Source organism: Felis catus, assembly GCF_018350175.1.
Source record: "Felis catus isolate Fca126 chromosome A2 unlocalized genomic scaffold, F.catus_Fca126_mat1.0 chrA2_random_Un_scaffold_37, whole genome shotgun sequence".
In the NCBI taxonomy this organism is placed as follows: domain Eukaryota; kingdom Metazoa; phylum Chordata; class Mammalia; order Carnivora; family Felidae; genus Felis; species Felis catus.
Window position 1 is genome coordinate 253406 of NW_025408497.1, and position 26672 is coordinate 280077.

Here is a 26672-nt window from a genome sequence, read left to right on the forward strand (position 1 = left end):
TCCCCCGTTCATGCTCTGTCTCTCTCTGTCCCAAAAATAAATAAATGTTGAAAAAAAAATAAACATGCATTAAAAAAAAATACATATATAGCAATACCTTGCAGACCAAACCAGTAACCACAGCTGGTTACCCTGGGTAACCACAGCCAGCCACTGTTTGCAGTCACTTGTTCCCATACATAGTGGCAGAATATAAGGCTGCTGTGGCTGATGGATGAGGGTCTCTGAATATCTTCCTATGTCATGGGCAAGACCCCCGCATGCCCATGGATTTCACAGGTCCTGGAATTAGCAACTTTCCCATTTTCAAGTCCCAGTCAGCCCAAAAAGGAGCAGCCAACATGCCCACGATTCTGGGTCTGAAAACTGACATCACGAAGGCCTCTTCTGGGATACCACAATGCCACGGGTCACGAGGAGCAGTTGGTGACATGGGGCTGCTTTCCGATGAAATGAGAATGAACCCTTCATCTCAGTGACCCGCACAGCCAGCCCAAGACAAAATAAATTAAGAGGCTGTGGCCGAGATGGTAATTTCACCCGGAAGCTCTCAGGTAGCTGGGTGTATACCACCCGGGTACCCCCTGACCTGTGGCTGGGACTTGAAATGGTTAATTGCATACACAGAGCACCATGCATTTCGACGGTCCTGGGGGCAGCCCCCAGCACCACAAATACACAAATACACAAAGCAGAAATACGTGCAGAAAACACACAAACAAATGCACATAAGAGAGTGGCATTGGATTTAATGCATCCATCTCCAAGACTGTAAAATAGTCCCAAACTCAAGAACAGTCTTCCTTAAACATGTAGGCCACTTTTGAGGAGCCATTCAGGGAGGCTGCTACATGCGGATTTCTGGGGCTCATCCCAGACCTTTGCTGACCCGGAATCTTTCCCTTTCTGGACAGAACACAAGAATATGCATTCTAGGAAGCTGCCCACCCCCACCCAATGCTCACTCAAACTGAAAACACACTTGAAATCAGGGGGCTGGGGACTGCAGTTTTATAACTCACTGGGTGACCTAGGAGAAGCCACCCAACCTGAGCCATGATTTTGTCATCTATAAGTGGGAACTGATAGCACCTGTCTCCTAAGGTGCTCATGCACACTAAAGGAGTGTTTACACACACATGCACTCAAGTACACACACACACACACACACACACACACACACACACACACACACACACCTCTCTCTAGTGCAGTGCCTGGCAAATGTTCTTTCCTTTTCAGTAATAGTAACTGGCCAGGCACTGGAAAGCCTAGAGACCTTAACAGAAGTACAAAGACTCAGCAACCCTAGAGATTGTGATCTAAATTGCCTAGGGCGGGCCCCTAGCAAGAGGGTTGTTTTGTTTTGTTTTTTAAAGCACTCCAGGTGGTCCTAAACAGCAGCTGGGGTTGAAAACCACACCTGGGAAACTGCCAATAAAATTCAACTATCCTTTCTCTTCAAGAGAATGTACTCCATGGCATTCTGGAATTTCCAAACTGTGTACCAGGAGAGTCTTGTGTCCAGGCTCTTTGAGAAGTGTGGATGCCCAGAGATTCCACATGCAACCAGCCCTTTGGTGGTCCCTGAAGAAGTGGCTGCAACCAACTAAGCTGGGGGGATTCTTTCTCCAGACAGAGCTGCAAGGTGGCAAGACAGGAATAAGATTCCCTCCTGAGCCCTCAGGTCTGCGGTGGAGCTCTGTCTCAACAGGAATACCCAGATCACACAGAGCCTGAAGATCACACATCACCTTCCCCCTCTGCAGGCCCAAGGGAGCCGCCCACCCTTAGCTCAGCTCCCACCTTCCCACCTCCCCTTCTCCCGCCTTTCCTACCCTCCTTCACCCCCCACCCAAACACCCAGGAGGGCTCCTGGAAGCGCTGGTTTGCAAGGGAAAGGCTCAGTGGATACTTCAGCAGAGGAATTAATATGAATCTGCAAGGCAGCCTACCTATGCCTGAGGGACTCTCTCCCTACCAAGGCCACACCCTTTGCCTGCCACAGTCCCGCCTCCCTAGTCTTCCTTCACCTTAACACAGACCCAGGGAACCTACAGGGACTGGCTGGGACTGCAGGAAGTGAAACTCCTGCCTGTGGGGCTGGGGACAGGGCATCTTGGAGGTGCAGGAGGTGGGCGGGGCCAGCGTGTTACTCTCTCAGTTGGTCAGAGTTTCCTGAATCCTCTCCAAGCTAACTTTTGTGCTTCAAGACCCCAACATCCACCCACACCTCCCTGCTGACCCAAACCAAGAGGAATTTCCTCACCTCTTGCCCCAAATCCCTCCCCTCTGGAGGGGAAAAAAAATCATCGGATACTCTGCGTATAAATAGAAAATAATTACTAGTGAGGTGGTCATGCTCCTCCGCCTATTTTGGGTGGGTCTCTTTGTTGAGGTTTTTTAGGCAGGCGCACCGAGTTCCTGCATCCACAGGAGCACACATGGGGCCCCGCCTAGGTGTGGGGAGGGTGTGTGCCTGTGTGTAGGGGGTTGGGGGGGGGCACATGGCGACCCCGTTGCCCACACTCGGCAAGATCCAGCTAGCTACCGCCCAGCCACCCAGCTGTTCCAAGACCGCCAGTCGCTCTCCAACCCTGCCCGCCCAGACCTCCTGCCAACCCTGGCCTGCATCGCGTCTGGGGGCTGCTTCCCAGTGGCTGCGCCCTCTGCCTCCAAAGTTACTGGGTTGTGCGAATCAACTTAGACACTTTTTAAAAGGCAAAGGAAAATCGCTCCATTAATCCCCAAATGCCTTCTCCCATCTGCTGCACTCTCAATCACTAGGACTTGCCTAATGCAAGTTGAGGGAAAGTTGAAGAATCAGTGGGGCAGGAGGGTGGCTCCCGCCCTTGGAGTCCTCGCCAACCCCTGCAAGGGGCGCAGCGCAGGGCGGAGACCCTGGCCCCCAGCAGGGAGAAGTGGCTACAGCGGAAAGCGGGCAGGGGTCCGGGTGGCGGGGAGGCAACCAAGGTCCCAATTCCAGGAACCTGGCAGCTCAGGGAGAGAGAGAAGAGGCCGCTCCAGGCAAGGCTTTTCTTCTCGTCCTCCCTCTCTCTCTCCACCTCCCTCGCTTCTTTTTCGCGACCCTTACGAGTCGCAGGAGGCACACACTGCTTCCCTCCCTCACACGTGCCGCCCTTCCTTTTCGGGCCGCCTGCCCTGTTTACCTAGAAGCTGGCATCTGGAATCCGAGGGGTAGACCCCTCGCCAAAACCCAAGACTCCGGGGCCGTGGGCTCCCGGGCTGTGTGTGTCTCAGATCCGCTTGAATCCTAGGTGGGAAAGGGCAGCGAGACGGTGAGGGGTGGTGCAGAGACCACCCCCTACATACACACACGCGCTCAAGTCCACACCTGTGCGGAGCCCAGCGCCCCTTCTCTGCCCTTGGAGCCGAAATTGGCTGCCCAGGCGATCTCCGCCAGCGGAGATGGGGTTGGGGGGGGGGAGCGCCATTGCCCAAGGAAAGGTGGAGAGGGAAGAGGAGGGAGAGCGGCGCCTGGAGGGGAGGCGAAGGAGTTGGGTGGAGGGGAGGCAGCCTACCTGGACTTGGCTTCCTTTGCCGCCGGTGCGCTTTCTCCAGCCCCAGCTTGGTGAAGATGCCTACAAGCATGACGGCCAGCACCCCGCACATGATGTAAAGGATCCGGTTGGTCTTGTCCTTCGTGGGGTGGTGCAGGGGGCCGTCCTTGCGCGCTGGAGGCTTGCGGGTGTTGAGCCACAGCGGAATGTCAGAGTTGGTGCAGGTGCTCTGGTTCAGTCGCCGCTTCTTAACACGTGCAGCAGAATCGCAAGTCACAAGTCCCTCAGCGGAAGATGAAGTCGCCCGAGGAACAATTGAACGGCTGGTCCCACTCGTCCCTGATATCGAAGTAGCCCCGGCAGAAGTTCGGCGTGGGCGCTCGGGTAGGGGACGCGTCCCAGACCCCCGCGCCCTCGCTGGCCTCTTCCGAGGCGGCCCCCAGAGCGGCTGCACGCCCCCCTCCCCGCGCCAGCACTACCACGCAGCCCAGCTGAGCCAGCTGCCCGGGCCCCGCTCGCTCCTGCACCCGGCACACGCGGGCGCACACCTCGGTGAGGAAGCTGCCGAGGAGCAGCCGGAGGACGCTACGAATCATGTCTCCCAGCCTGGGCTCCGCCGGCCGCCTCTCCAGGCGCGGACGAAGCTCCCGAGGCTGTTGCCGGGGGCTGCGAGCCGCCGCCAGCCGCACAGGAAGGGAGAGGCGCGGGGCGCTCGTGGTGGGCGGCCCCTGCGCTGGGCTCAGCCCGCTTTCGCCTCCCGGACGCTGCGCGTAGCGCGCCTAAGGGGAGGGGCCAGGCGGGGAGGAGCGCGCCTGTCCCGGCTGGGGGAGGACGAGTGGGGGCAAGCGCTGGGTGCAGGTCCGGCCCCCTACAGGGAGAAGCGGAGGCCGCAGAGCAGCGGAGAGTGGGTCGTCCGTGCCGCGCCTAGGTCGGCGGCTCCGGACTAGCCGCCCTGCGCCCGCTCTCAGGATCCCTCTCAGCTCTCCAGCTTGCTAAGTCCCCAGGAGAGAGCCAAGCAACGCTTTTGGTATGAAGAGAGGGCAGGAGGAAAGGGGTGGGGGGGAGGGAAGGAGGGGTGGAAAGGTCGCGAGCTCCAAGGAGGCGGGGGCGCGGAAGAGGTGAGTCGGCAGGGCTGGCGGGAGCGAGTTGGGGGGCGGGAGTGCAGAGCTGAACTAGGCTAGCGGGCGGGGAGAGGGGGGAGCGTCGGCAGCCACTGGGGCTGAAGGCAGCGCTCGGGTTTCCCAGCAGGTGGAGGATGGCTGCGGGACCTCCCGCGCCCTCTCTGGGAGGGAGACGCGGCTCAGACCTGTTCCTGGCGAAGAGGCGGCTCAGCCCCTGGCTTTTTCAGGCGTGTGCGCAGGAGCTGCGGTTCGAATCTGCCCTCCAGGGAAGGGGGGATTCACAGGGGTTAGGTAGGGACAGACTAAGTGGCTTCCACTCCAAGGCAAACTGAGACACAGTCTGATCAGGATCGCCCCTCCATGGTGCCCTGGCCATCTCGCCCTTCCCTTCCCCGACTGAGCCCTCTAGCCAGGCGCGCGTCCGGGGTGGTTCTACTCCCTGGGACTTGCCTAGGAACAAGACTGAGCTGGGAAGGCTGGATGGCAAGCCACCGGCCCCAGGGTAAAGACCCCTGGAGAGGGCCTTGGGAGGAACTGAAGTCAAAGAAGCCCAGGGGGTAGAAAGAGGCAGCAGACCAGGCCCAGGCGTCCCAGAAGGTCTTTCCATGGGATTCTCCCAGGCCCCAGGACCTGCCACTTGTGTCCTTCTAAGACCTCGCGGGGGCGTTCCCTGCGTTCTACAGGAGGGCACACAGCACGCCCAGATCCATGCAGCACAAGGCCTGGACACCTAGCTTCAGCCACCCTCCCGCATCTGGAACTCGCGCCCGGGTCTCTGGAGTCCGCTGGCCCCTTGCTCACGGATCCCCCCAGACATCCTCACCCGCTGTGGTGCAGTCTGGCCTTGCTTCCTGGGCTTCCAGCCTCTGGTCCTTGCCCTTCAGCATTTCCAAATCTGCCCTCTCCACTCAGCTGATTCCAGCTGGAATCAGTTGGCCCTCTCTCATTTATCCCACTTGTTTCCTCTGCTTGAGTTTGACTCCAATAGCCCCCAAAACAGGATTTGCACCAAAGCTGCTACACTGAATTTAGATCTCCACACGCCCCTGTTTTGTTTTGTTTTGTTTTGTTTTGTTTTAATTGCATTAACTAAGTATACACCTTGCAGTCAGCTGGGCGGTTTGCAGGGAAATGATGTCTCCACCACCCTCCCCTCCACTGGGCTTCAGTCAGGGGCTTCTCCGGGCATTTTCAAAGCACCAAAAAGTTGGGCCACCAATAAAATGACATAGTGGGTTCTCTTTAACCGAAAAAGCATGGTGGGGAGGTGGTTACTGAACTCCTTTGCAAGTTTTCTCAAAATGACAGGGAGTTTGGCTCACTGTGCCTTCTCTTGGAAGAATGTCACCTCCTGTCTTCTGAAAGACTAGCATAGAATGACCCTGTTCCAGCAAAAAATGAACCAGGCCGACATTGACCCAGCATATCCAGGAGTATGCCAGCCCTCGGAGACTCACTGAATCGCGGGCTGTATTATGTCCCAAACCCACCTGGACAAGGTGTGAGATTGTTTAGTCTAAATGCATCAGAGCCATCGGAACGAGGTTCCCAAAATACAGCAGTGTGGCATGTGGGTCGACCCACACCCACCACCACTGTGTGAGCCTCTAAAACACAAGCATTGGTGTGTGAGAACTAATGATGGCTGACATCTGATGCCTACAATATACCCACTAAGCTTGTCTTTTCTAAAGTCACCTCCTCACAGATGCTCAAAGCATGCCTAGCATCTCGCAGACAATCTGGGAATAGTTGCTAAACCACTGGAGTGACTGATCTCCTGTAACTCTATCTCTAGGTGATACTACGAGGCCCACACAACAGAGGGAGGGACTAAGGCCCAAAGCGATTAAACCAGATGCCCACAGTAGAGCACCAAGGGACGCTACACAGTTGGCATTTGACCCAAGAAATGTGACTCCTGGGTCTGTGTTGTAACCACTGCAGGTAGTGCCTGCCTAAAATAGGCCTCCAGACTCCCCGTCCATCTGACGTTACATGATGTATTTGGTTTTTGCCTATCTCCGCACATTGAACGGTAAACTCCAGGGCAGAAAGGGGCCTTGACTCATGCAGCATCTCCCAGCACCTACAGCAGCAAGAAGTATGAGAAACACCCAAAAACTATGTACAGGCTGTTTTGATGAACTTACTAAACTCTTACGCAAGACCTTTGGTGTGACACCAAGGGAGGAAAGAAATGCATACAACATGGACAGACAATGGAGTTTCTGCTGTCAGGACCACACAGAGGGATTGGGATATTTCTATGATATTTTTATGATAAGAATCCTAACAGCTATGAGACAATATCTCATTATGATTTTGATTTGCACTTTCCTGGTGTTAGTGACGTGGAGCCCCTTCATGTATCTGTACGCCATTGTGTGTCTTTGGGAAAATCTTTGGGAAAATGTCTATTTAAGTTATTTGCCCATTTTTAAGTTGGATTATTTGTGGGTTCTGCTATTGAGTGATATGAGTTCTTTAAATATTTTGGATATATTTTCTCTTGTTCTGTAGGTTCACATTTGATTTTGTTGATGATTTCCTTTGCTGTGAGATGCTTCTGAGTTTCATGTGGTTCCACTTGTTTCTTTAGTTTTTATTGCTTGTGCTTTTGGTGTCACATCCAAACAATGTTGTCAAGACCAATATTTAGGGGCTTTTCCTGTTGGTTTTCTTCTAGAGTTTTACAGATTCATGTACAATATTTAAGGATGTTGAGTTAATTTTTGTGACTAGTATAAAATATGAGTTTAATTTCATTCTTCTGCATGCAGCTACCCAGTTTTTCCAGCACCATTTATGGAAGAGACTGTCCTTTACCCATTGTATATTCTTGCCTGCTATGTTATAAATTAATTGACCACATATGCATGGGTTTATTTTTGGGCTCTTTATTCTCTTGGCCTATGTGTCTTTTTTTTAATGCCCGTACCATAATATTTTGATTGCTGCAACTTTGCGATACAATTTCAATCCGGAAATAGGATGCCTCTAGCTTTATATACTTCCTCAGATTGCTTTGGCTATTTGGAATCTTTTGTGGTTCCATACAAATTTTAGGGTTTTTTTTTCTACTTCTGTGAAAATGACATTGGAATCTTGGTAGAGATTGCATGGACCTATAGATGACTTTAGGTAATATGGACATTTCAGTGATATTAATTCTTCTGATCCATGAGCATAGGATATCTTTTCATTTGTTTCTGTTTTAATTTTCATCAAAGTTTTATAATTTTCCGTGTACAGCCCACTGTCTCCAGAAATGTGGGTGCTACTGGGTCCTATAGAATATGTAGATCCTTCAAATGCCCCCACTCCTCTTCGTGTTGTGGCCTCTGTGGCCTCTAGAGGAAATGGGGGAAATTCCCTCTGATGCCTAATATACACACAGGTCTAGTTGGGGAAACCCAAGCAGAGGAACTCAAGTTGCTACTCAACCCAATACTGACACCATCTGGATGGAAACAGGAACAAGCTAAGCAGCCACTGGGCTGAACTCAGAGGGGTTTCACTGGTGATCACTCATGAGTTCTAGCCATTAATCCTTTGCACTGACAGGTGGGCTGTTCTAAAGAGATTCGCCTCGAATGTAGACACTGGGAAGCCAAAGGGCAGATTATCATAAGTAAGCCCTGTGGTATCGGGATATGGCATCAGGACATCTGGCTCACCTGCAAGAGCCTGAGGTGATCCTCCCTGTTTTCCATGTCCTGGCTCAGAAAGCACTGGTTGGTAGAAAGGAAAAATGGAATGTTAAAGCAGCAGATTAAATTATTAACAGGGAAAACGACCTTGTCCCGGTGTACTAATGTGCTGTCACAGGCTTTAATGCATTTGAATGATCAAACATATGCCCCATATGTCAGACTGGGGACCCCTGCTAAGGCACCCAACACTATAAAGGTATAGAAGTCTAGGGAGACCGCTATGGCCCCAACTCTCACTGTGGATTCATATGCTATGCTGCTGAGAACACCAAAAGGTGTTGTCTACTGGAATTTGCCATGGGATGCCCCCTAGGATAAGTGAGTTACTTTGTGCCCCTGGGTGAAAGGGATCTACTCCATCTCTACTGGGATCCTGTTGTCATGCTGAAAGTCAGACCTGTAGAAATGCACTATACCTGGAATGGAGCACACCCCATTGAAAGAGGGAAGAACATGGGGGTCCTAGTATGGCATATTCTGCCCCAGTCTATCTCCTCATGCCTGACAGTGCTGCTTCCCCCTGCCTACATGTATGGCCTGCACAATCAGGTGAAGTTCCTAAAGCTGCTGGTCTCCCTCTCCTTCAAGGCCATAAGACACTGACACACCCCTGACAATCACGAGGCTGATCCCTACCCTGGGTATAAGCCCAGGTATAGCAACTGACTGTGCAGTACATACAGCAGATTAAGTACAGTCACTGTGGAGCCTTGGAATGGATGGATTGGCTATTGCCAGGATTTGCCCTTAAAATACAGTGACTTGGCAAATGTAGTAACAGCATGTGCTACGTTTGTTTGTTTGCTTGTTTGTTTGTTTGTTTCTTTTTTCGTGGAGGCTTTGGGTTTTCTCTGTATACTAAGATCATGTTCTTTGCAAATGGGTGATTTTACATCTTGCTTCCTGATTTGGAAGCTTTTTATTTCTGTTTCTTGCCTGATTGCTGTGGTAGGACTTCCAAGACTACGTTGAATAGAAGTGGAGAGAGTGGACACCCTTGTCACCCTTGTTTTGCTCTGGATCTTATAGCAAAATCTTTCACCTTTGACTACTGAATGTGATATTTGCTGCGGGCTTGCCATATATGGCCTTAATTATGTTGAAGTAAATTCCTTTTATACCAAATTTATTGAGAGTTTTGAATTTTAAGTTCTTGTGTATGAAAGTTCTCCATATCCCTGGGTAAGGGCTCAAATGGGGCCTGGGTAAGAAAACACTGACAGCAGCAGCCAAGGTGACCTTGTGTTGTGCTTTTATCCTGTGAATGAACTGGCACTAAATGCTGTCCCTCCATAATTCTCCCCAAGCCGCATCAGAGAGGATTCCAGGGCAAGATTCTCCCTCCTGGTTCCAAGGGCCCTGGGTGACTCCTTATGCCCGTTCAATAACTAGGACACAGAGGTCATGGGGGACACTCCTGTGGCCCCAGGTGCCCATCCCTGCCTGGCTTGCCCATGCCCTGCTGGAGGGTGATGCCAGGGCAAGAGACAGTGAGGTGGCTGGGGCAGGGGGTAAGGGCCGAGGGCAGCCCAGCATGGTGATTCTCCTTGCTTGCAAGACCATGGCTCACTGCTCCATCCACCATCCCAGGGATCTGCTGCCCCTGCTGCCTCTGGATGCTGTTGCTGCTGCTTCCCGGCCCCAGCCTGTACCAGCACAGGTGAATGAGGGATCTGCCCTTTGGGGACTCACGAGGCCTGCAGAACTCCTCCAACTCTTTCCCAGGGTGTCCAATCCTTCCTTCCTTCCATGGGAGCCTGCTTCAGATTCTGTGTCTCCCTCTCTCTGTCCCTCCCCCACTCATTCTCTGTCTCAAAACTAAATAAACATTAAAAAATTTAAAGGAAGTGTGCTTGTATCTCCGCCTTACTTTTTATTTTTTTTAATTTTTTTAATTTCAATTTTTTTCTGCCTTGCTTTTTAAAAACAATGATATCTTCACTGAAGATCATTTAATATATATACACACACAGTATGTATTTGTATATAATATGTGTACGTTATGTATGTTATCAATATAAATTTACTTCTAAGTTTAATATTTGTGTTATTTATATACATTCATATAATAAATATACTTATATATTTATATATTTAATAAATAAATGACAGCATATTTATTATATATTTTTAAAATACAGTTAGATGTATAATAATATGAATGACAATTTATTATAATTTATACCATGTTTAGATTATAAACATATTTATTTACTAAATATGTAAGTAAGGCAGTAATGCCTAAGTTGAGTTCTCTATTTTATTTTATTGATTTATTTTGAGAGAGAGGTGGGGGAAGGGCAGAGAAAGAGGGAAAGAGAATCCCAAGCAGTCTTTGAGCAGTTAGCTCAGACCCCTACGCAGGGCTCGATCCATGAATGGCAAGATCACGACCTGAGCCGTTATCAAGAGTTGGATGCTCAACTGACTGAGCCACCTAGGCACCCCTAGAATTTTTTTTCACTGATCATTCTTTTCAACTGCTGTATAGTATTCCAATATGGAAGTACCCTGAGTTATTTAGTCAGTACCTCACCTATGGAGAGATCTCTCTGGGAGACTATCAGTTCTCTCACCGATGGAGGTGGTTTTCAGTCCTTTGCTATTACAGACAATGCCATAATGAACACTTTTCTACATCTTTGACTATGTATGCAATGACACCTTTCTCTCTTCTTCCCACCCCCCCCCCCACCCCCTGCCTTCCCCTGACCTCTCCTCCTCCTCTCCATCTGGCCAACTCATGGCATCGGGGAGGAGAGACACAAAATGTGACAATTGGTGGTGATGTGACGAAGGCCGGAAGACAGAAACTGGACACACAGTATCCAGGCCAGAATTATAACAGGAATCAACTTGCATTAATTTGGGCAAAAACAGGAGGAAGTTAGGAGGACTTTATTGGGAGATCTAGGAGTAGCACGCAGAACCCCCAAATCTCAGGATCCAGAAAGCCATCAGCCAGGTAGTTAAGTTTCTCTTTGTCTTGTTTCTGCTTCTCTCTAGAATCACATCCATTTTCCCTTTCTGTTTCCCAGCACTGTTTGATCCAGTCTGTGCATGGAGGCCAATGGGATTCCCCACAGGACTCGGTATAGACGTTCTCAGCTCAGACTCGTTGGCTTTTTCTTGGTCCCAGAAGGCTGATGAGGACCAGATTGGCTGGCAACATGATTTGCATAAGATGCAAATCTGAATGGATGTGTCTGTCTTTGTTTTACATTGTTGGATAAGGTACCATCATTAGAGGAAGCAGTCTTGAGCCCCTTAGCAAGGCATTGAAACACTTTAAGCTGACCCCCTACTTGACCTTTATTTCCAGTCTTTTCTCCTCAAAAGCTCCAAGTTCTGGCCGTGCCAAGCATCAAATCAGTTTCTGTATACACGAAGATTACATGCTTCAGCCAGGACAGTGTATGTTGGATTTCAGCCTCAGCTCACCCATCGTTTGGGTAGCTGTACAAGCAGCAACAGGAAATCAGAGTCAGAAGCGATTCGGAGATATAGAAATCCCTTGATCGTGGCGTGGGTGGTGATGAAGGTTAATGCTGGGTTTCCCTGTATATGGGGATGGTGCTCTAACTATTTTACTCAAATTACAAAGGACATGACGGTCTTGGCAATACAGGATTTGGAAGAAGGCATCCAATGGATGGCACCCGGTCTTCACAGGCACCTTGCCTGTTCCTTTAGACTTCCCTAGTTTGTCTCAATTCCGGACAGGTGGCTAAGCAGGTTACGTCCTCTTCAGGTACCATCGACCATCAGAGTTGGTGCAGCTGATGTCGCTGATGGAGTGGATGTCTCTTATCAGAGGCGGGCCATCACCAAGTCCCGTTGATTCCACTACATATTGCCAGGACCCTGGAATATTGCCTTTCTACTTTTCTCCTGGGATAAAGCAAATAAATAACTGTCTTCTGTCACCAGCACTGGTTCCCCTGATGTGCTCTCCACAGAACAGGTGGGGTTATTGTGCAAAAATGTAGATCTTGGTCAGGTCACTCCTCCTTCAATGGCTTTCTGGTGCCCTCAGGCTTAAATTCACTGCCCTCTTCCCCTCCCTCTCCTCCCTGGCAAATCCTGTTGGATCTGGACCTTGCTACCCTTCAGCCTTAACTTCCACCTCTGGCCCTGTCTTCCAGTCTTTTTGCCTAGCTCACTAATGCGTGATCCTTATCTGGAACTTAGTGTAGGCATAACTGCTTGTACTAGTTTCCTCTTGTTGTTGTCACAAATTACCACCAATTCAGTATTTGAAAGCAAGAAAACGTTATTCTCTTATACTTGCAGAGGCCAGAAGTTCAAAGTGAGCCTTAATAGCCTAAAATCAAGGTGTCGGCAGGCTGATTCCTTCTGGGGGTTCCAAGAGATAATTCTCTTCCTTGCCTTTCCCAGCTTTTTAGCTTGTGGGGCTTGTGGACCCTTCCTCCATCTTCAAGCACATCACTCCAGTCTCTACTTCTGTCATCTCATCTCCCTTTTCTCTTCCCTGGTCAAATCTCCCTCCATCTACCTGTTAGAAGAACACTCATGATTACAGTTAGGGCTCCCTTGGATAATCCAGAGCAATTTCTCTGTCTCAAGATCCTTAACTTAATCACATGTATAAAGTCCTTTCTGCCAGGTAGTAGGTTTGAGGTTCCAGGGATTAGGACTTGGATATCTTCGGGGACCATTATTTAGCCCACCACCCTGCCTTCCTGAATCCAAGGCTATAGTAAATACATTAGACCCGCCCCTGGTTCCCTTAGGATGCCATACTTCCCAGTTACATGCATGACAATCATCCATTGAGGAAAGGACTGGTTATACATTCACCAGCTCTCTTTCCTGCTCTGAGCATGTAGGAACACTAAATTTCCCAGAGTCCTTTGTGCTTAAGTTGGGACCATGTGACCGAGTTCAGCCAATGGAATATGGTGGGAATGATGGATGCCACTTGCCAGGCATGGCCATAAACTACCTCACTCCATCCTTCTGCTCTTTCCTCTATGGCTCTGTATGGCCTCCACATGGCTCCCACATGGCTCAAAGTAAAGGATTTTGTGATGGTGGAGCTACATGATGGGAGAGACCTGGATTCCTAAATCACCATTTACTGGGTTAAGTCACTGAGATTTTGTGGTTCTGCAGTACAGCCCATGACCTGCCCTGACGAATAAATTAAGTCTTTTTTGCTTCTTTCCTTTACCAAACTAGGGGCTCTCTTATTTCCTGTTGTATCTGCCACCACCAGCAGAGTGCTTGGCACGATGTGAGCATTCAATAAAGGCTTGTAAAGTGAATGAAAGGCAACTGGATTTAGGATGAGGACATGAGGGGGGTTGGCAAAATTAGGGAGAAGTGTCATCGTCACCATGAGAGATGATGAGGGCTGAAGTGAAACAGGAGGAACGGGGATGACAGGAAGGAAGGATCTGATGTTTGTTCAGGAGGGAGAATTGACAGAACTTGGTGACTGACAGGATACGGGAGTTGAAACAAAGGGAGGCACCAAGGACCTCCCGGTTTACTGGTTTGGACACATGGCTGGCTGTTTGGGTACCAAACTTTCCAATGTACAGGGGTTGTTCTGATTATGTAGGTGAAAGTACAACTTGTATAACTTTATGTGACTGTTGCTTCTTTGCAGACAGTAGAAACGTGTGTATAAGTTTGCCCTGGAATACTGTCGGTGAGGCAGTCTTGGTGATAGGGGGATTTTCATTCTACCGTGGTTGGTAGTAATGCCATTTGAACTGTTTGGTAGGTTGAAGCTATCCTCTAAATGTTTGTGTCCTCTCAGGGGTGCCTGGGTGGCTCAGTCGGTTAAGCTTCGGACTTCAGCTCAGGTCATGATCTCACGGTCTGTGAGTTGGAGCAAGTCTGTGAGTTCAAGTCCTGGGTCGGGCTCTATGCTGACAGCTCAGAGCCTGGAGCCTGCTTCAGATTCTGTGTCTCCCTCTCTCTCTGCCCCTCCCCTGCTCATGCTCTGTCTCTCTCTGTCTCAAAAATAAAGAAAAATATTTAAAAAATTTTTTAAATAAATGTTTGTGTTCTCTAAAAATTCCCATCAGGAAATCCTAATGACCAATATGATGATATTAGAAGGAAGGACCTGTGGGAGATGGCTAGGTCATTTGGGTGGTGTCATCATGAATGGAATCACGCTTCTTATAAAAGAGCCCCCACAGAGCTCCATCACCCCTTCCGCCATGTGAGGACACAGTGAAAAGGTGCCAGCTATGAACCAGGAAGAGGGCTGTCACCAGAATGTGTCCATGCTTGTGTCTTGATCTTTCCAGCTTCCAGAACTGTGAGAAATAGATCTCTACTATTTACAAACCACCCAGTATATCACATATTATTACAGCAGCCTAAATGGACTAAGACGGTCGATATATATACATAAAAAAAAAATAGCTACAGTGATTTACACATTCTGCATGCATGTCCCTTTTCCTTTCTTTTCTTTCTTTCTTTCTTTCTTTCTTTCTTTCTTTCTTTCTTTCTTTCTTTCTTTCTTTCTTTCTTTCTTTTCAGAGAGAGAGAGAAAGCGAGAGAGCAAGTGGTCAAGAAACAGAGAGAGGGAGAGACAGAATCCCAAGCGGGCTCCCCGCTGTCAGCACAGAGCCTGACACAGGGCTCAAACTCACAAACTGTGAGATCATACCCCAAGCTGACATCAAAAGTCGGATGCTTAACTGACGGAGCCACCCAGGTACCACATGCATGTCCCTTTGCAATGCAACCTTGCCACTCTTCCATATTCTCCTTGAATATAAACTGCCGTTGTAGCTTGTTTTGTGCCAACAGAATGTGGCACAGTGATGACGTGCCTGTGCTGACCCGGGGTCTCAATAAGTCTCACGTGCTTTATTTTAGTGACTAGGAACCCTGCCCAGGCGTCATGTGAAAAAGCCTTGGCTACCCTGATGGCTTATGAGAAATCTCATGGGACAGAGAGGAGCTGTCCCAAAGGAAGGCTGTCCCAGACCAACCAGCACCCTGGTGACCTGGCAGTTTAGCAGCAAATGCATGAGTGAGTCCAACCAAGACCAGAGGGACCATCCAGTTGAGGCCAACCTAAATTGCCAATCTATGGAACTGTTAGTTAAATAAGCAGTTGTTATTTAAGCCACTAAATGTTGGGATGATTTGTTACAGGGAAAAAACTCTCTGATACAATCTGTATTTATAGGCATTTGTTGGAGCAGAGAGACATGGGTCCGGGGAGTTGTGTGCTTTGCATCCAGCCGTAGCTAATTCCTGGGGATATACCTCATCATTTTAGCCAATGTAGCTAGCTGGAAAATGCATGACCCTAAAACCTATTTTGGTTTCACAGCACAGTTGGAGGGACTTACATTATTCAGAGAATTGCCTCAAACTACCACTTTTCTTGTGAACAAACCCTACTGTGAGGTTCTTACATTAGTCATCCCAGACTCTGGGATTCGTCTATAGTAAAATGACCAAAAATTAGGCATGATAAGTTTACCATTTTACCCTGGTAAGAAATATTTACACACACACACACACACACACACACACACACACCCAAGACTAACATAGTTTAGAAAGTGATTGTTACACAAATAGAGTATACAACCTTTAAAAGAGCTGCTTATAGAATATCTATTTCATCAACCATAATTTTTTTTCAATTTTCTATGGACCAGTGGAAACTTAACTATGGAAAACTTCAATATAATTCTTGGGACTGACATTTGACAACTACCTGGGTTTTTTTTTTTTTTTTAGTTTATTTATTTATTTTGGTGGGGGGTCAGAAAGATAGGGAAAGAGAGAATCCCAAGCAGGCTCCACACTGTCAGCTCAGAGCCCCACGTGAGGCTTGATCTCAGGAATTGTGAGATCATACCCTGAGCCGAGATCAGGAGTTGGATACTTAACCGACTGAATCACCCAGGCACCTCTAGAACTATTTTTAAAGAGAATCTCCCAAAATTCTTCCTGCGGTAGGGTGCCTGGGTGGCTCTGTTGGTTAAACTTGATCTCAGCTCAGGTCTTGATCTCAGGGTTGTGAGTTCAAGACCAGCATTTGACTCCACACTAGGCATAAAGCCTACTTAAAAAAAAATTCTTCTTGCTACATGCTGAGAATGCTTACATACATGTAGGCTAGGACTGATTTGATGTCAACACTTTAAAGAGACACCTTTGCCTGTGTAGGCAGAGTGAAACATCGCCCTGTAAGTTCCCAAATGCTTGACCTCTCATTTTGCCAGAGTTGCATCCCCTACATAGAGGACTGGCTGCAGAATTGGTGAGGCCCCGTGTTCAGAAATCATTTAAGAGTTTCACGACAATGGCAGAGCAGCAGGCGAAGCATGGGGCCCTCCTGAGCATGGGTTGCTGTAAGGCTGTCCAGACTGCATGCCCAGGAAGCTTGCCCTGCCTCTATATTCTATCCTGTCCTGGAGATCTGAGATTCTGGAGAGCAAGGATGTTGTCTCAGCCTTCTGTCTCCCCAGGACTCAGGGCAGCGCCTGCTACCTGCTAGGCTCCTTCAGGTTTCCTGTCTTAAGAAGGACTGTTTACTAAGCACTGCCAAAGTTCCATTTCACTGTGCTAAGCGCTCCCTGCAAGATATGGAGTGTTTGTAATATTCCTGGGGAAAGCACCATTCTTTTTTTAAAAGTATTTATTTATTTATTTATTTATTTATTTATTTATTTATTTATTTATTTATTGAGAGAGACAGAGAGAGCAAGCAAGCGCATGGGGGAGGGGCAGAGAGAGAGAATGAATTCCAAGCAGGCTACTCGGTGTCAGCGTGGAGCCCAACATGGGGCTTGAACTCACCAACCATGAGATCATGATGTGAGCTAAAGTCAAGAGTCAGAGAGGCTTAGCCGAAAGAGTCACCCAGGTGTCCCGGGAAAGACCCATTCATATCCACATCTTATAGGTGGGGAAACTGAGGCTTAGAGAGGTTAAGCGACTCATTTGAGGTCACAAACCTCATACAGAAAGAACTAGGATTTAAACATGGGGCGGTTCTCAACTGATTTCGCAATGTCTGCTCATCACCTGTGTTTGGTTGTGGCAACTGGGAGGTGCTACTGGCATCTAGTGGGTAGAGTCCAGAGATGCCCCTGAACCTTCTACGATGCACAGGACAGCCCCCCACATCAGCTCCCCCCATCACAGAATGATCCACTCCAAAATGTCAATAGCATTGGGGTACCTGGGTGGCTCAGCCAGTTAAGCTACTGACTTTGGCTCAGGTCATGTTCTCACGGTCCACGAGTCTGAGCCACTCATCTGGGTCAGGGCTGACAGCTCAGAGGCTGGAGGCTGCTTCAGATTCCGTGTCGTCTCTCTCTCTCTCTCTCTCTCTCTCTCTCTCTCTCTCTCTCTCTCTGTCCCTGCTCTGCTCACGCTCTGTCTCGCTCTCAAAAATAAATACATAAACATTAAAAAAAAATGTCGATAGCATTGAAGCTGAGAAACCCTGTCCTCATACCAAAACCCACGTTTCCTAAACACAAGACACTTCATCTTATTTTCTGCATGTTTACTTTATTAATAAATACTATAATGTATTTATTATTCTTCTTAAATGGACTTTAAATTCATGTGCACCTTAAATGTTTTTCCCCTGAAGCCAAGTGTTTGATGTGTCATTAATTTTTTCTGACACACATTAACAATAAATATAAAATTATTTACAAAACATGTTTGGGTACCACAAAAAATCATCTCACCTACTACTTGTAGTCTGGGGGAACCAAAATTTAGACCCACTTCACTTCCCTTGTAGTTTCCTTTCTCTTTTCAGAACAAGAGAATAAAATATATCAAACCAGCGTGTTGCCCCAGCATGGCAAGGTGCTGGCCACATTTTGGCTTCTGTTGGAGAAAGTCATCGAGGGGACATGACCTTCAGTTGACCCCTGAGCTGGCGGTGGGCAATCGGAGGCTCATCACCTCCTCCCCTGTCCTTGCAATGTATATTCCAAACACTGTTCTGGCACGAGGAGTCTGCTTCAAGGATGCAGCCTTGAGAGAGCAAAGTGCTGCTGAGACCATCTGGACGATATACTATTGACCCCTATTGCGGGTTGTGTGTAATATAAACTTGTAAGTTTCTGGCAGGCAGGTGGAGAGATCCACTTGCCTTGCAGGGTCCAGGGCGGGTCTTGTAAGTTCCCTTGCTTATTACCCCCACCATCCACCCATCTGGAGACATCTGCCTCCTCCTTTGGTCTCTCCTTGCCCTCTGTATTTGGGGGTCCAGTTTTGATCTCCCCCAGCCCCCAGGCAGTTCTTAAGGTTTCCAACCAACAGCTTGTGTGTCATCTCTTTTCTTTTTTCGCAAGGCTAACAGTTGCTATGAAACCTTTTTGAAACCCTAAGAGTCACCCTATGAAGACTATTAATAATCAATGCCTTCCGGTGAGGGCCACAACACAGAGTCTAATTTGTGGAGTTGCATATAGACTGATGTGGGCTCCGAGTCCTGGTGAGCAAACCTCCTTTGTAACATTGCTCCTTCCCCTTAATTATTGGGGAGTATGGTTGCAGGTTCCTTGCAAATTGTGCTGCAGACTGACATAATTAAGCCTAGAGCCAACGAGATTCTTCCTTAGATACTAAAAGTGCCTGTGTTGTAAATAATAATGTCATCATCTCTTTCATAGAAAGCACTTTCCTGCAGAGCTGCATGTTAATTTCAACACATTTGGAGGAATTCATTTGGGTAGTGGTGGGGGTGGTCTTTGATGATAATTTTCATCTTCTATGAACTTGACAAGTGTTTCAATTAGGAAGTGAATAGCCACCACCATCCCTACACACACACACACACACACACACACACACACACCCGCACCCCTCCCCACCAGGAACCCTTACAGAAATGGTTTCTCAACCACATGTTCTAAATGGGGACATGTTGTCAATAATCACACTTCTATTAGGAGGCAGTGACTCTATTTACTGAGTTGACATACCCAGAGGAAAGTGGCTTTCTTCCTTTAGAGAGGAAAATGAACCTGATTCCCCCCTTCTTGTACCTATTTTTCAAAGGCTTGGGAAACGGGTGTGGGCAATGTTCCAGGCGGGAACAGCAAGGGAATTTGGTTTGGTTGAAGTTCACAGGGATAGCAGGTTTAAAGTTTGGGATCTGGCAAATAAGCCACAAAGGGTTGGTCTATCAGGTTGGCTTCTTTCCCAAGCAGGCTCCCTGCACTCTCCTTGTGACAAACAGGGGGCAGTCTCTGTTAAGTAAAGCCTGGAATAGCAGCCAGAGTGAATCTCCCCTGAGGACTGGACTCAAATATTCTGGTGACAGGCAATATTTTACACAGACTGGAGATAGATTCTAAAATGGACTTTTCTGTCTAGATTTTGTCTCTTTTCACGAAGGTGTTTTTTTCTGTTTGTTTCTTTTGTTCTGTCTCTCTTGTTTAAAATCAAATTTAAATGTGTCTGAACAACCCCAACTCTTGCGGGAGGTTGTCTGTGACCTATCCTCCTACCAGGCCCTTGTCCTAGGCTCCCAGCCCTGATGCTTGCTGGGAGGTGCCTTGGTGGGGTGCAGTGGGGGTGGGCAGGCAGGAAAGCAGAGGTTAGGAGTCTGGATTTCTGCACCCAGCCCTGGCTTTCCCATTTGCTGACCATGTGACCTTGGGACAAAGACCTTAACCTCTCTGAGCCTCAGCCTCTTGGACCTCGGCAGGCCTGCTGGAAGGGTCCTTTCCAATTCTGATTTAGTGCCTGGAAATATCCCAATCCCTCTGTGTGGTCCTGACAGCAGAAACTCCATTGTCTGTCCATGTTGTATGCATTTCTTTCCTCCCTTGGTGTCACACCAAAGGTCTTGCGTAAGAGTTTAGTAAGTTCATCAAAACAGCCTGTACATAGTTTTTGGGTGTTTCTCATACTTCTTGCTGCTGTAGGTGCTGGGAGATGCTGCATGAGTCAAGGCCCCTTTCTGCCCTGGAGTTTACCGTTCAATGTGCGGAGATAGGCAAAAACCAAATACATCATGTAATGTCAGATGGACGGGGAGTCTGGAGGCCTATTTTAGGCAGGCACTACCTGCAGTGGTTACAACACAGACCCAGGAGTCACATTTCTTGGGTCAAATGCCAACTGTGTAGCGTCCCTTGGTGCTCTACTGTGGGCATCTGGTTTAATCGCTTTGGGCCTTAGTCCCTCCCTCTGTTGTGTGGGCCTCCTAGTATCACCTAGAGATAGAGTTACAGGAGATCAGTCACTCCAGTGGTTTAGCAACTATTCCCAGATTGTCTGCGAGATGCTAGGCACTGCTTTGAGCATCTGTGAGGAGGTGACTTTAGAAAAGACAAGCTTAGTGGGTATATTGTAGGCATCAGATGTCAGCCATCATTAGTTCTCACACACCAATGCTTGTGTTTTAGAGGCTCACACAGTGGTGGTGGGTGTGGGTCGACCCACATGCCACACTGCTGTATTTTGGGAACCTCGTTCCGATGGCTCTGATGCATTTAGACTAAACAATCTCACACCTTGTCCAGGTGGGTTTGGGACATAATACAGCCCGCGATTCAGTGAGTCTCCGAGGGCTGGCATACTCCTGGATATGCTGGGTCAATGTCGGCCTGGTTCATTTTTTGCTGGAACAGGGTCATTCTATGCTAGTCTTTCAGAAGACAGGAGGTGACATTCTTCCAAGAGAAGGCACAGTGAGCCAAACTCCCTGTCATTTTGAGAAAACTTGCAAAGGAGTTCAGTAACCACCTCCCCACCATGCTTTTTCGGTTAAAGAGAACCCACTATGTCATTTTATTGGTGGCCCAACTTTTTGGTGCTTTGAAAATGCCCGGAGAAGCCCCTGACTGAAGCCCAGTGGAGGGGAGGGTGGTGGAGACATCATTTCCCTGCAAACCGCCCAGCTGACTGCAAGGTGTATACTTAGTTAATGCAATTAAAACAAAACAAAACAAAACAAAACAAAACAAAACAGGGGCGTGTGGAGATCTAAATTCAGTGTAGCAGCTTTGGTGCAAATCCTGTTTTGGGGGCTATTGGAGTCAAACTCAAGCAGAGGAAACAAGTGGGATAAATGAGAGAGGGCCAACTGATTCCAGCTGGAATCAGCTGAGTGGAGAGGGCAGATTTGGAAATGCTGAAGGGCAAGGACCAGAGGCTGGAAGCCCAGGAAGCAAGGCCAGACTGCACCACAGCGGGTGAGGATGTCTGGGGGGATCCGTGAGCAAGGGGCCAGCGGACTCCAGAGACCCGGGCGTGAGTTCCAGATGCGGGAGGGTGGCTGAAGCTAGGTGTCCAGGCCTTGTGCTGCATGGATCTGGGCGTGCTGTGTGCCCTCCTGTAGAACGCAGGGAACGCCCCCGCGAGGTCTTAGAAGGACACAAGTGGCAGGTCCTGGGAGAATCCCATGGAAAGACCTTCTGGGACGCCTGGGCCTGGTCTGCTGCCTCTTTCTACCCCCTGGGCTTCTTTGACTTCAGTTCCTCCCAAGGCCCTCTCCAGGGGTCTTTACCCTGGGGCCTGTGGCTTGCCATCCAGCCTTCCCAGCTCAGTCTTGTTCCTAGGCAAGTCCCAGGGAGTAGAACCACCCCGGACGCGCGCCTGGCTAGAGGGCTCAGTCGGGGAAGGGAAGGGCGAGATGGCCCGGGCACCATGCAGGGGCGATCCTGATCAGACTGTGTCTCAGTTTGCCTTGGAGTGGAAGCCACTTAGTCTGTCCCTACCTAACCCCTGCGAATCCCCCCTTCCCTGGAGGGCAGATTCGAACCTCAGCTCCTGCGCACACGCCTGAAAAAGCCAGGGGCTGAGCCGCCTCTTCGCCAGGAACAGGTCTGAGCCGCGTCTCCCTCCCAGAGAGGGCGCGGGAGGTCCCGCAGCCATCCTCCACCTGCTGGGAAACCCGAGCGCTGCCTTCAGCCCCAGTGGCTGCCGACGCTCCCCCCTCTCCCCGCCCGCTAGCCTAGTTCAGCTCTGCACTCCCGCCCCCCAACTCGCTCCCGCCAGCCCTGCCGACTCACCTCTTCCGCGCCCCGCCTCCTTGGAGCTCGCGACCTTTCCACCCCTCCTTCCCTCCCCCCCACCCCTTTCCTCCTGCCCTCTCTTCATACCAAAAGCGTTGCTTGGCTCTCTCCTGGGGACTTAGCAAGCTGGAGAGCTGAGAGGGATCCTGAGAGCGGGCGCAGGGCGGCTAGTCCGGAGCCGCCGACCTAGGCGCAGCACGGACCGACCCACTCTCCGCTGCTCTGCGGCCTCCGCTTCTCCCTGTAGGGGGCCGGACCTGCACCCAGCGCTTGCCCCCACTCGTCCTCCCCCAGCCCGGCCAGGCGCGCTCCTCCCCGCCTGGCCCCTCCCCTTAGGCGCGCTACGCGCAGCGTCCGGGAGGTGAAAGCGGGCTGAGCCCAGCGCAGGGGCCGCCCACCACGAGCGCCCCTCGCCTCTCCCTTCCTGTGCGGCTGGCGGCGGCTCGCAGCCCCCGGCAACAGCCTCGGGAGCTTCGTCCGCGCCTGGAGAGGCGGCCGGCGGAGCCCAGGCTGGGAGACATGATTCGTAGCGTCCTCCGGCTGCTCCTCGGCAGCTTCCTCACCGAGGTGTGCGCCCGCGTGTGCCGGGTGCAGGAGCGAGCGGGGCACGGGCAGCTGGCTCAGCTGGGCTGCGTGGTAGTGCTGGCGCGGGGAGGGGGGCGTGCAGCCGCTCTGGGGGCCGCCTCGGAAGAGGCCAGCGAGGGCGCGGGGGTCTGGGACGCGTCCCCTACCCGAGCGCCCACGCCGAACTTCTGCCGGGGCTACTTCGATATCAGGGACGAGTGGGACCAGCCGTTCAATTGTTCCTCGGGCGACTTCATCTTCCGCTGAGGGACTTGTGACTTGCGATTCTGCTGCACGTGTTAAGAAGCGGCGACTGAACCAGAGCACCTGCACCAACTCTGACATTCCGCTGTGGCTCAACACCCGCAAGCCCCCCGCGCGCAAGGACGGCCCCCTGCACCACCCCACGAAGGACAAGACCAACCGGATCCTTTACATCATGTGCGGGGTGCTGGCCGTCATGCTTGTAGGCATCTTCACCAAGCTGGGGCTGGAGAAAGCGCACCGGCGGCAAAGGAAGCCAAGTCAGGGTAGGCTGCCTCCCCTCCACCCAACTCCTTCGCCTCCCCTCCAGGCGCCGCTCTCCCTTCTCTTCCCTCTCCACCTTTCCTTGGGCAATGGCGCTCCCCCCCCAACCCCCATCTCCGCTGGCGGAGGTCGCCTGGGCAGCCAATTTCGGCTCCAAGGGCAGAGAAGGGGCGCTGGGCTCCGCACAGGTGTGGACTTGAGCGCGTGTGTGTATGTAGGGGGTGGTCTCTGCACCACCCCTCACCGTCTCGCTGCCCTTTCCCACCTAGGATTCAAGCGGATCTGAGACACACACAGCCCGGGAGCCCACGGCCCCGGAGTCTTGGGTTTTGGCGAGGGGTCTACCCCTCTGATTCCAGATGCCAGCTTCTAGGTAAACAGGGCAGGCGGCCCGAAAAGGAAGGGCGGCACGTGTGAGGGAGGGAAGCAGTGTGTGCCGCCTACAACTCCTAAGGGTCGCGAAAAAGAAGCTAGGGAGGTGGAGAGAGAGAGGGAGGACGAGAAGAAAAGCCTTGCCTGGAGCGGCCTCTTCTCTCTCTCCCTGAGCTGCCAGGTTCCTGGAATTGGGACCTTGGTTGCCTCCCCGCCACCCGGACCCCTGCCCGCTTTCCGCTGTCGCCACTTCTCCCTGCTGGGGGCCAGGGATTCCTCCCCGCGCTGCGCCCCTTGCAGGGGTTGGCGAGGACTCCAAGGGCGGGAGCCACCCTCCTGCCCCACTGATTCTTCAACTTTCCCTCAACTTGCATTAGGCAAGTCCTAGTGATTGAGAGTGCAGCAGATGGGAGAAGGCATTTGGGGATTAATGGAGCGATTTTCCTTTGCCTTTTAAAAAGTGTCTAAGTTGATTCGCACAACCCAGTAACTTTGGAGGCAGAGGGCGCAGCCACTGGGAAGCAGCCCCCAGACGCGATGCAGGCCAGGGTTGGCAGGAGGTCTGGGCGGGCAGGGTTGGAGAGCGACTGGCGGTCTTGGAACAGCTGGGTGGCTGGGCGGTAGCTAGCTGGATCTTGCCGAGTGTGGGCAACGGGGTCGCCATGTGCCCCCCCCAACCCCCTACACACAGGCACACACCCTCCCCACACCTAGGCGGGGGCCCATGTGTGCTCCTGTGGATGCAGGAACTCGGTGCGCCTGCCTAAAAAACCTCAACAAAGAGACCCACCCAAAATAGGCGGAGGAGCATGACCACCTCACTAGTAATTATTTTCTATTTATACGCAGAGTATCCGATGATTTTTTTTCCCCTCCAGAGGGGAGGGATTTGGGGCAAGAGGTGAGGAAATTCCTCTTGGTTTGGGTCAGCAGGGAGGTGTGGGTGGATGTTGGGGTCTTGAAGCACAAAAGTTAGCTTGGAGAGGATTCAGGAAACTCTGACCAACTGAGAGAGTAACACGCTGGCCCCGCCCACCTCCTGCACCTCCAAGATGCCCTGTCCCCAGCCCCACAGGCAGGAGTTTCACTTCCTGCAGTCCCAGCCAGTCCCTGTAGGTTCCCTGGGTCTGTGTTAAGGTGAAGGAAGACTAGGGAGGCGGGACTGTGGCAGGCAAAGGGTGTGGCCTTGGTAGGGAGAGAGTCCCTCAGGCATAGGTAGGCTGCCTTGCAGATTCATATTAATTCCTCTGCTGAAGTATCCACTGAGCCTTTCCCTTGCAAACCAGCGCTTCCAGGAGCCCTCCTGGGTGTTTGGGTGGGGGGTGAAGGAGGGTAGGAAAGGCGGGAGAAGGGGAGGTGGGAAGGTGGGAGCTGAGCTAAGGGTGGGCGGCTCCCTTTGGCCTGCAGAGGGGGAAGGTGATGTGTGATCTTCAGGCTCTGTGTGATCTGGGTATTCCTGTTGAGACAGAGCTCCACCGCAGACCTGAGGGCTCAGGAGGGAATCTTATTCCTGTCTTGCCACCTTGCAGCTCTGTCTGGAGAAAGAATCCCCCCAGCTTAGTTGGTTGCAGCCACTTCTTCAGGGACCACCAAAGGGCTGGTTGCATGTGGAATCTCTGGGCATCCACACTTCTCAAAGAGCCTGGACACAAGACTCTCCTGGTACACAGTTTGGAAATTCCAGAATGCCATGGAGTACATTCTCTTGAAGAGAAAGGATAGTTGAATTTTATTGGCAGTTTCCCAGGTGTGGTTTTCAACCCCAGCTGCTGTTTAGGACCACCTGGAGTGCTTTAAAAAACAAAACAAAACAACCCTCTTGCTAGGGGCCCGCCCTAGGCAATTTAGATCACAATCTCTAGGGTTGCTGAGTCTTTGTACTTCTGTTAAGGTCTCTAGGCTTTCCAGTGCCTGGCCAGTTACTATTACTGAAAAGGAAAGAACATTTGCCAGGCACTGCACTAGAGAGAGAGGTGTGTGTGTGTGTGTGTGTGTGTGTGTGTGTGTGTGTGTGTGTACTTGAGTGCATGTGTGTGTAAACACTCCTTTAGTGTGCATGAGCACCTTAGGAGACAGGTGCTATCAGTTCCCACTTATAGATGACAAAATCATGGCTCAGGTTGGGTGGCTTCTCCGAGGTCACCCTGTTAGTTATAAAACTGCAGTCCCCAGCCCCCTGATTTCAAGTGTGTTTTCAGTTTGAGTGAGCATTGGGTGGGGGTGGGCAGCTTCCTAGAATGCATATTCTTGTGTTCTGTCCAGAAAGGGAAAGATTCCGGGTCAGCAAAGGTCTGGGATGAGCCCCAGAAATCCGCATGTAGCAGCCTCCCTGAATGGCTCCTCAAAAGTGGCCTACATGTTTAAGGAAGACTGTTCTTGAGTTTGGGACTATTTTACAGTCTTGGAGATGGATGCATTAAATCCAATGTCACTCTCTTATGTGCATTTGTTTGTGTGTTTTCTGCACGTATTTCTGCTTTGTGTATTTGTGTATTTGTGGTGCTGGGGGCTGCCCCCAGGACCGTCGAAATGCATGGTGCTCTGTGTATGCGATTAACCATTTCAAGTCCCAGCCACAGGTCAGGGGGTACCCGGGTGGCATACACCCAGCTACCTGAGAGCTTCCGGGTGAAATTACCATCTCGGCCACAGCCTCTTAATTTATTTTGTCTTGGGCTGGCTGTGCGGGTCACTGAGATGAAGGGTTCATTCTCATTTCATCGGAAAGCAGCCCCATGTCACCAACTGCTCCTCGTGACCCGTGGCATTGTGGTATCCCAGAAGAGGCCTTCGTGATGTCAGTTTTCAGACCCAGAATCGTGGGCATGTTGGCTGCTCCTTTTT

The 26672-nt window shown here is 50.6% G+C and overlaps 4 protein-coding genes, 1 long non-coding RNA gene and 1 pseudogene across 21 annotated transcripts in view; 4 read left to right on the plus strand and 2 right to left on the minus strand.

The window, feature by feature from the left end:
* The window catches only part of LOC111559263 (transport and Golgi organization protein 1 homolog), a 48264-nt gene extending 44593 nt beyond the window's left edge, over window positions 1–3671 (minus strand). Inside the window, exon 1 of the mRNA XM_045051412.1 lies at window positions 3543–3671. The gene's annotated coding sequence lies outside the window, so the exon portion shown is untranslated. The remainder of the gene's footprint in view (window positions 1–3542) is intronic.
* The window catches only part of LOC123383548 (transport and Golgi organization protein 1 homolog), a 355976-nt gene that overhangs the window by 220641 nt on the left and 108663 nt on the right, over window positions 1–26672 (plus strand). The window lies entirely within an intron of this gene.
* LOC109497044 (transport and Golgi organization protein 1 homolog) overlaps window positions 1–26672 on the plus strand; it is a 259754-nt gene that overhangs the window by 187861 nt on the left and 45221 nt on the right. The gene's annotated exons all lie outside the window — the stretch shown is intronic.
* LOC123383546 lies at window positions 3728–10205 on the plus strand. Of its 11 annotated transcripts, none has more exons than XM_045051415.1 (3): window positions 3728–4548; window positions 4767–4933; window positions 6441–10205. In XM_045051415.1, exon 1 carries the CDS (start codon window positions 3728–3730, stop codon window positions 4466–4468), a length of 741 nt encoding a protein of 246 aa, XP_044907350.1. In that variant the 3' UTR covers window positions 4469–4548; window positions 4767–4933; window positions 6441–10205. The 11 variants fall into 11 exon arrangements, with proteins under 11 accessions (XP_044907350.1, XP_044907355.1, XP_044907351.1 ...); XM_045051420.1 differs by having other exon boundaries at window positions 9949–10205; XM_045051416.1 differs by having other exon boundaries at window positions 4767–4889; window positions 5263–10205.
* LOC123383550 lies at window positions 17870–22586 on the minus strand. Its single transcript, XR_006593380.1, has 3 exons — window positions 22452–22586; window positions 22112–22234; window positions 17870–21682 (listed from the first exon to the last, which is right to left on the minus strand). It is a non-coding gene; the product is annotated as an uncharacterized LOC123383550 (long non-coding RNA).
* On the plus strand, window positions 22786–26267 carry LOC123383547 (annotated as a pseudogene).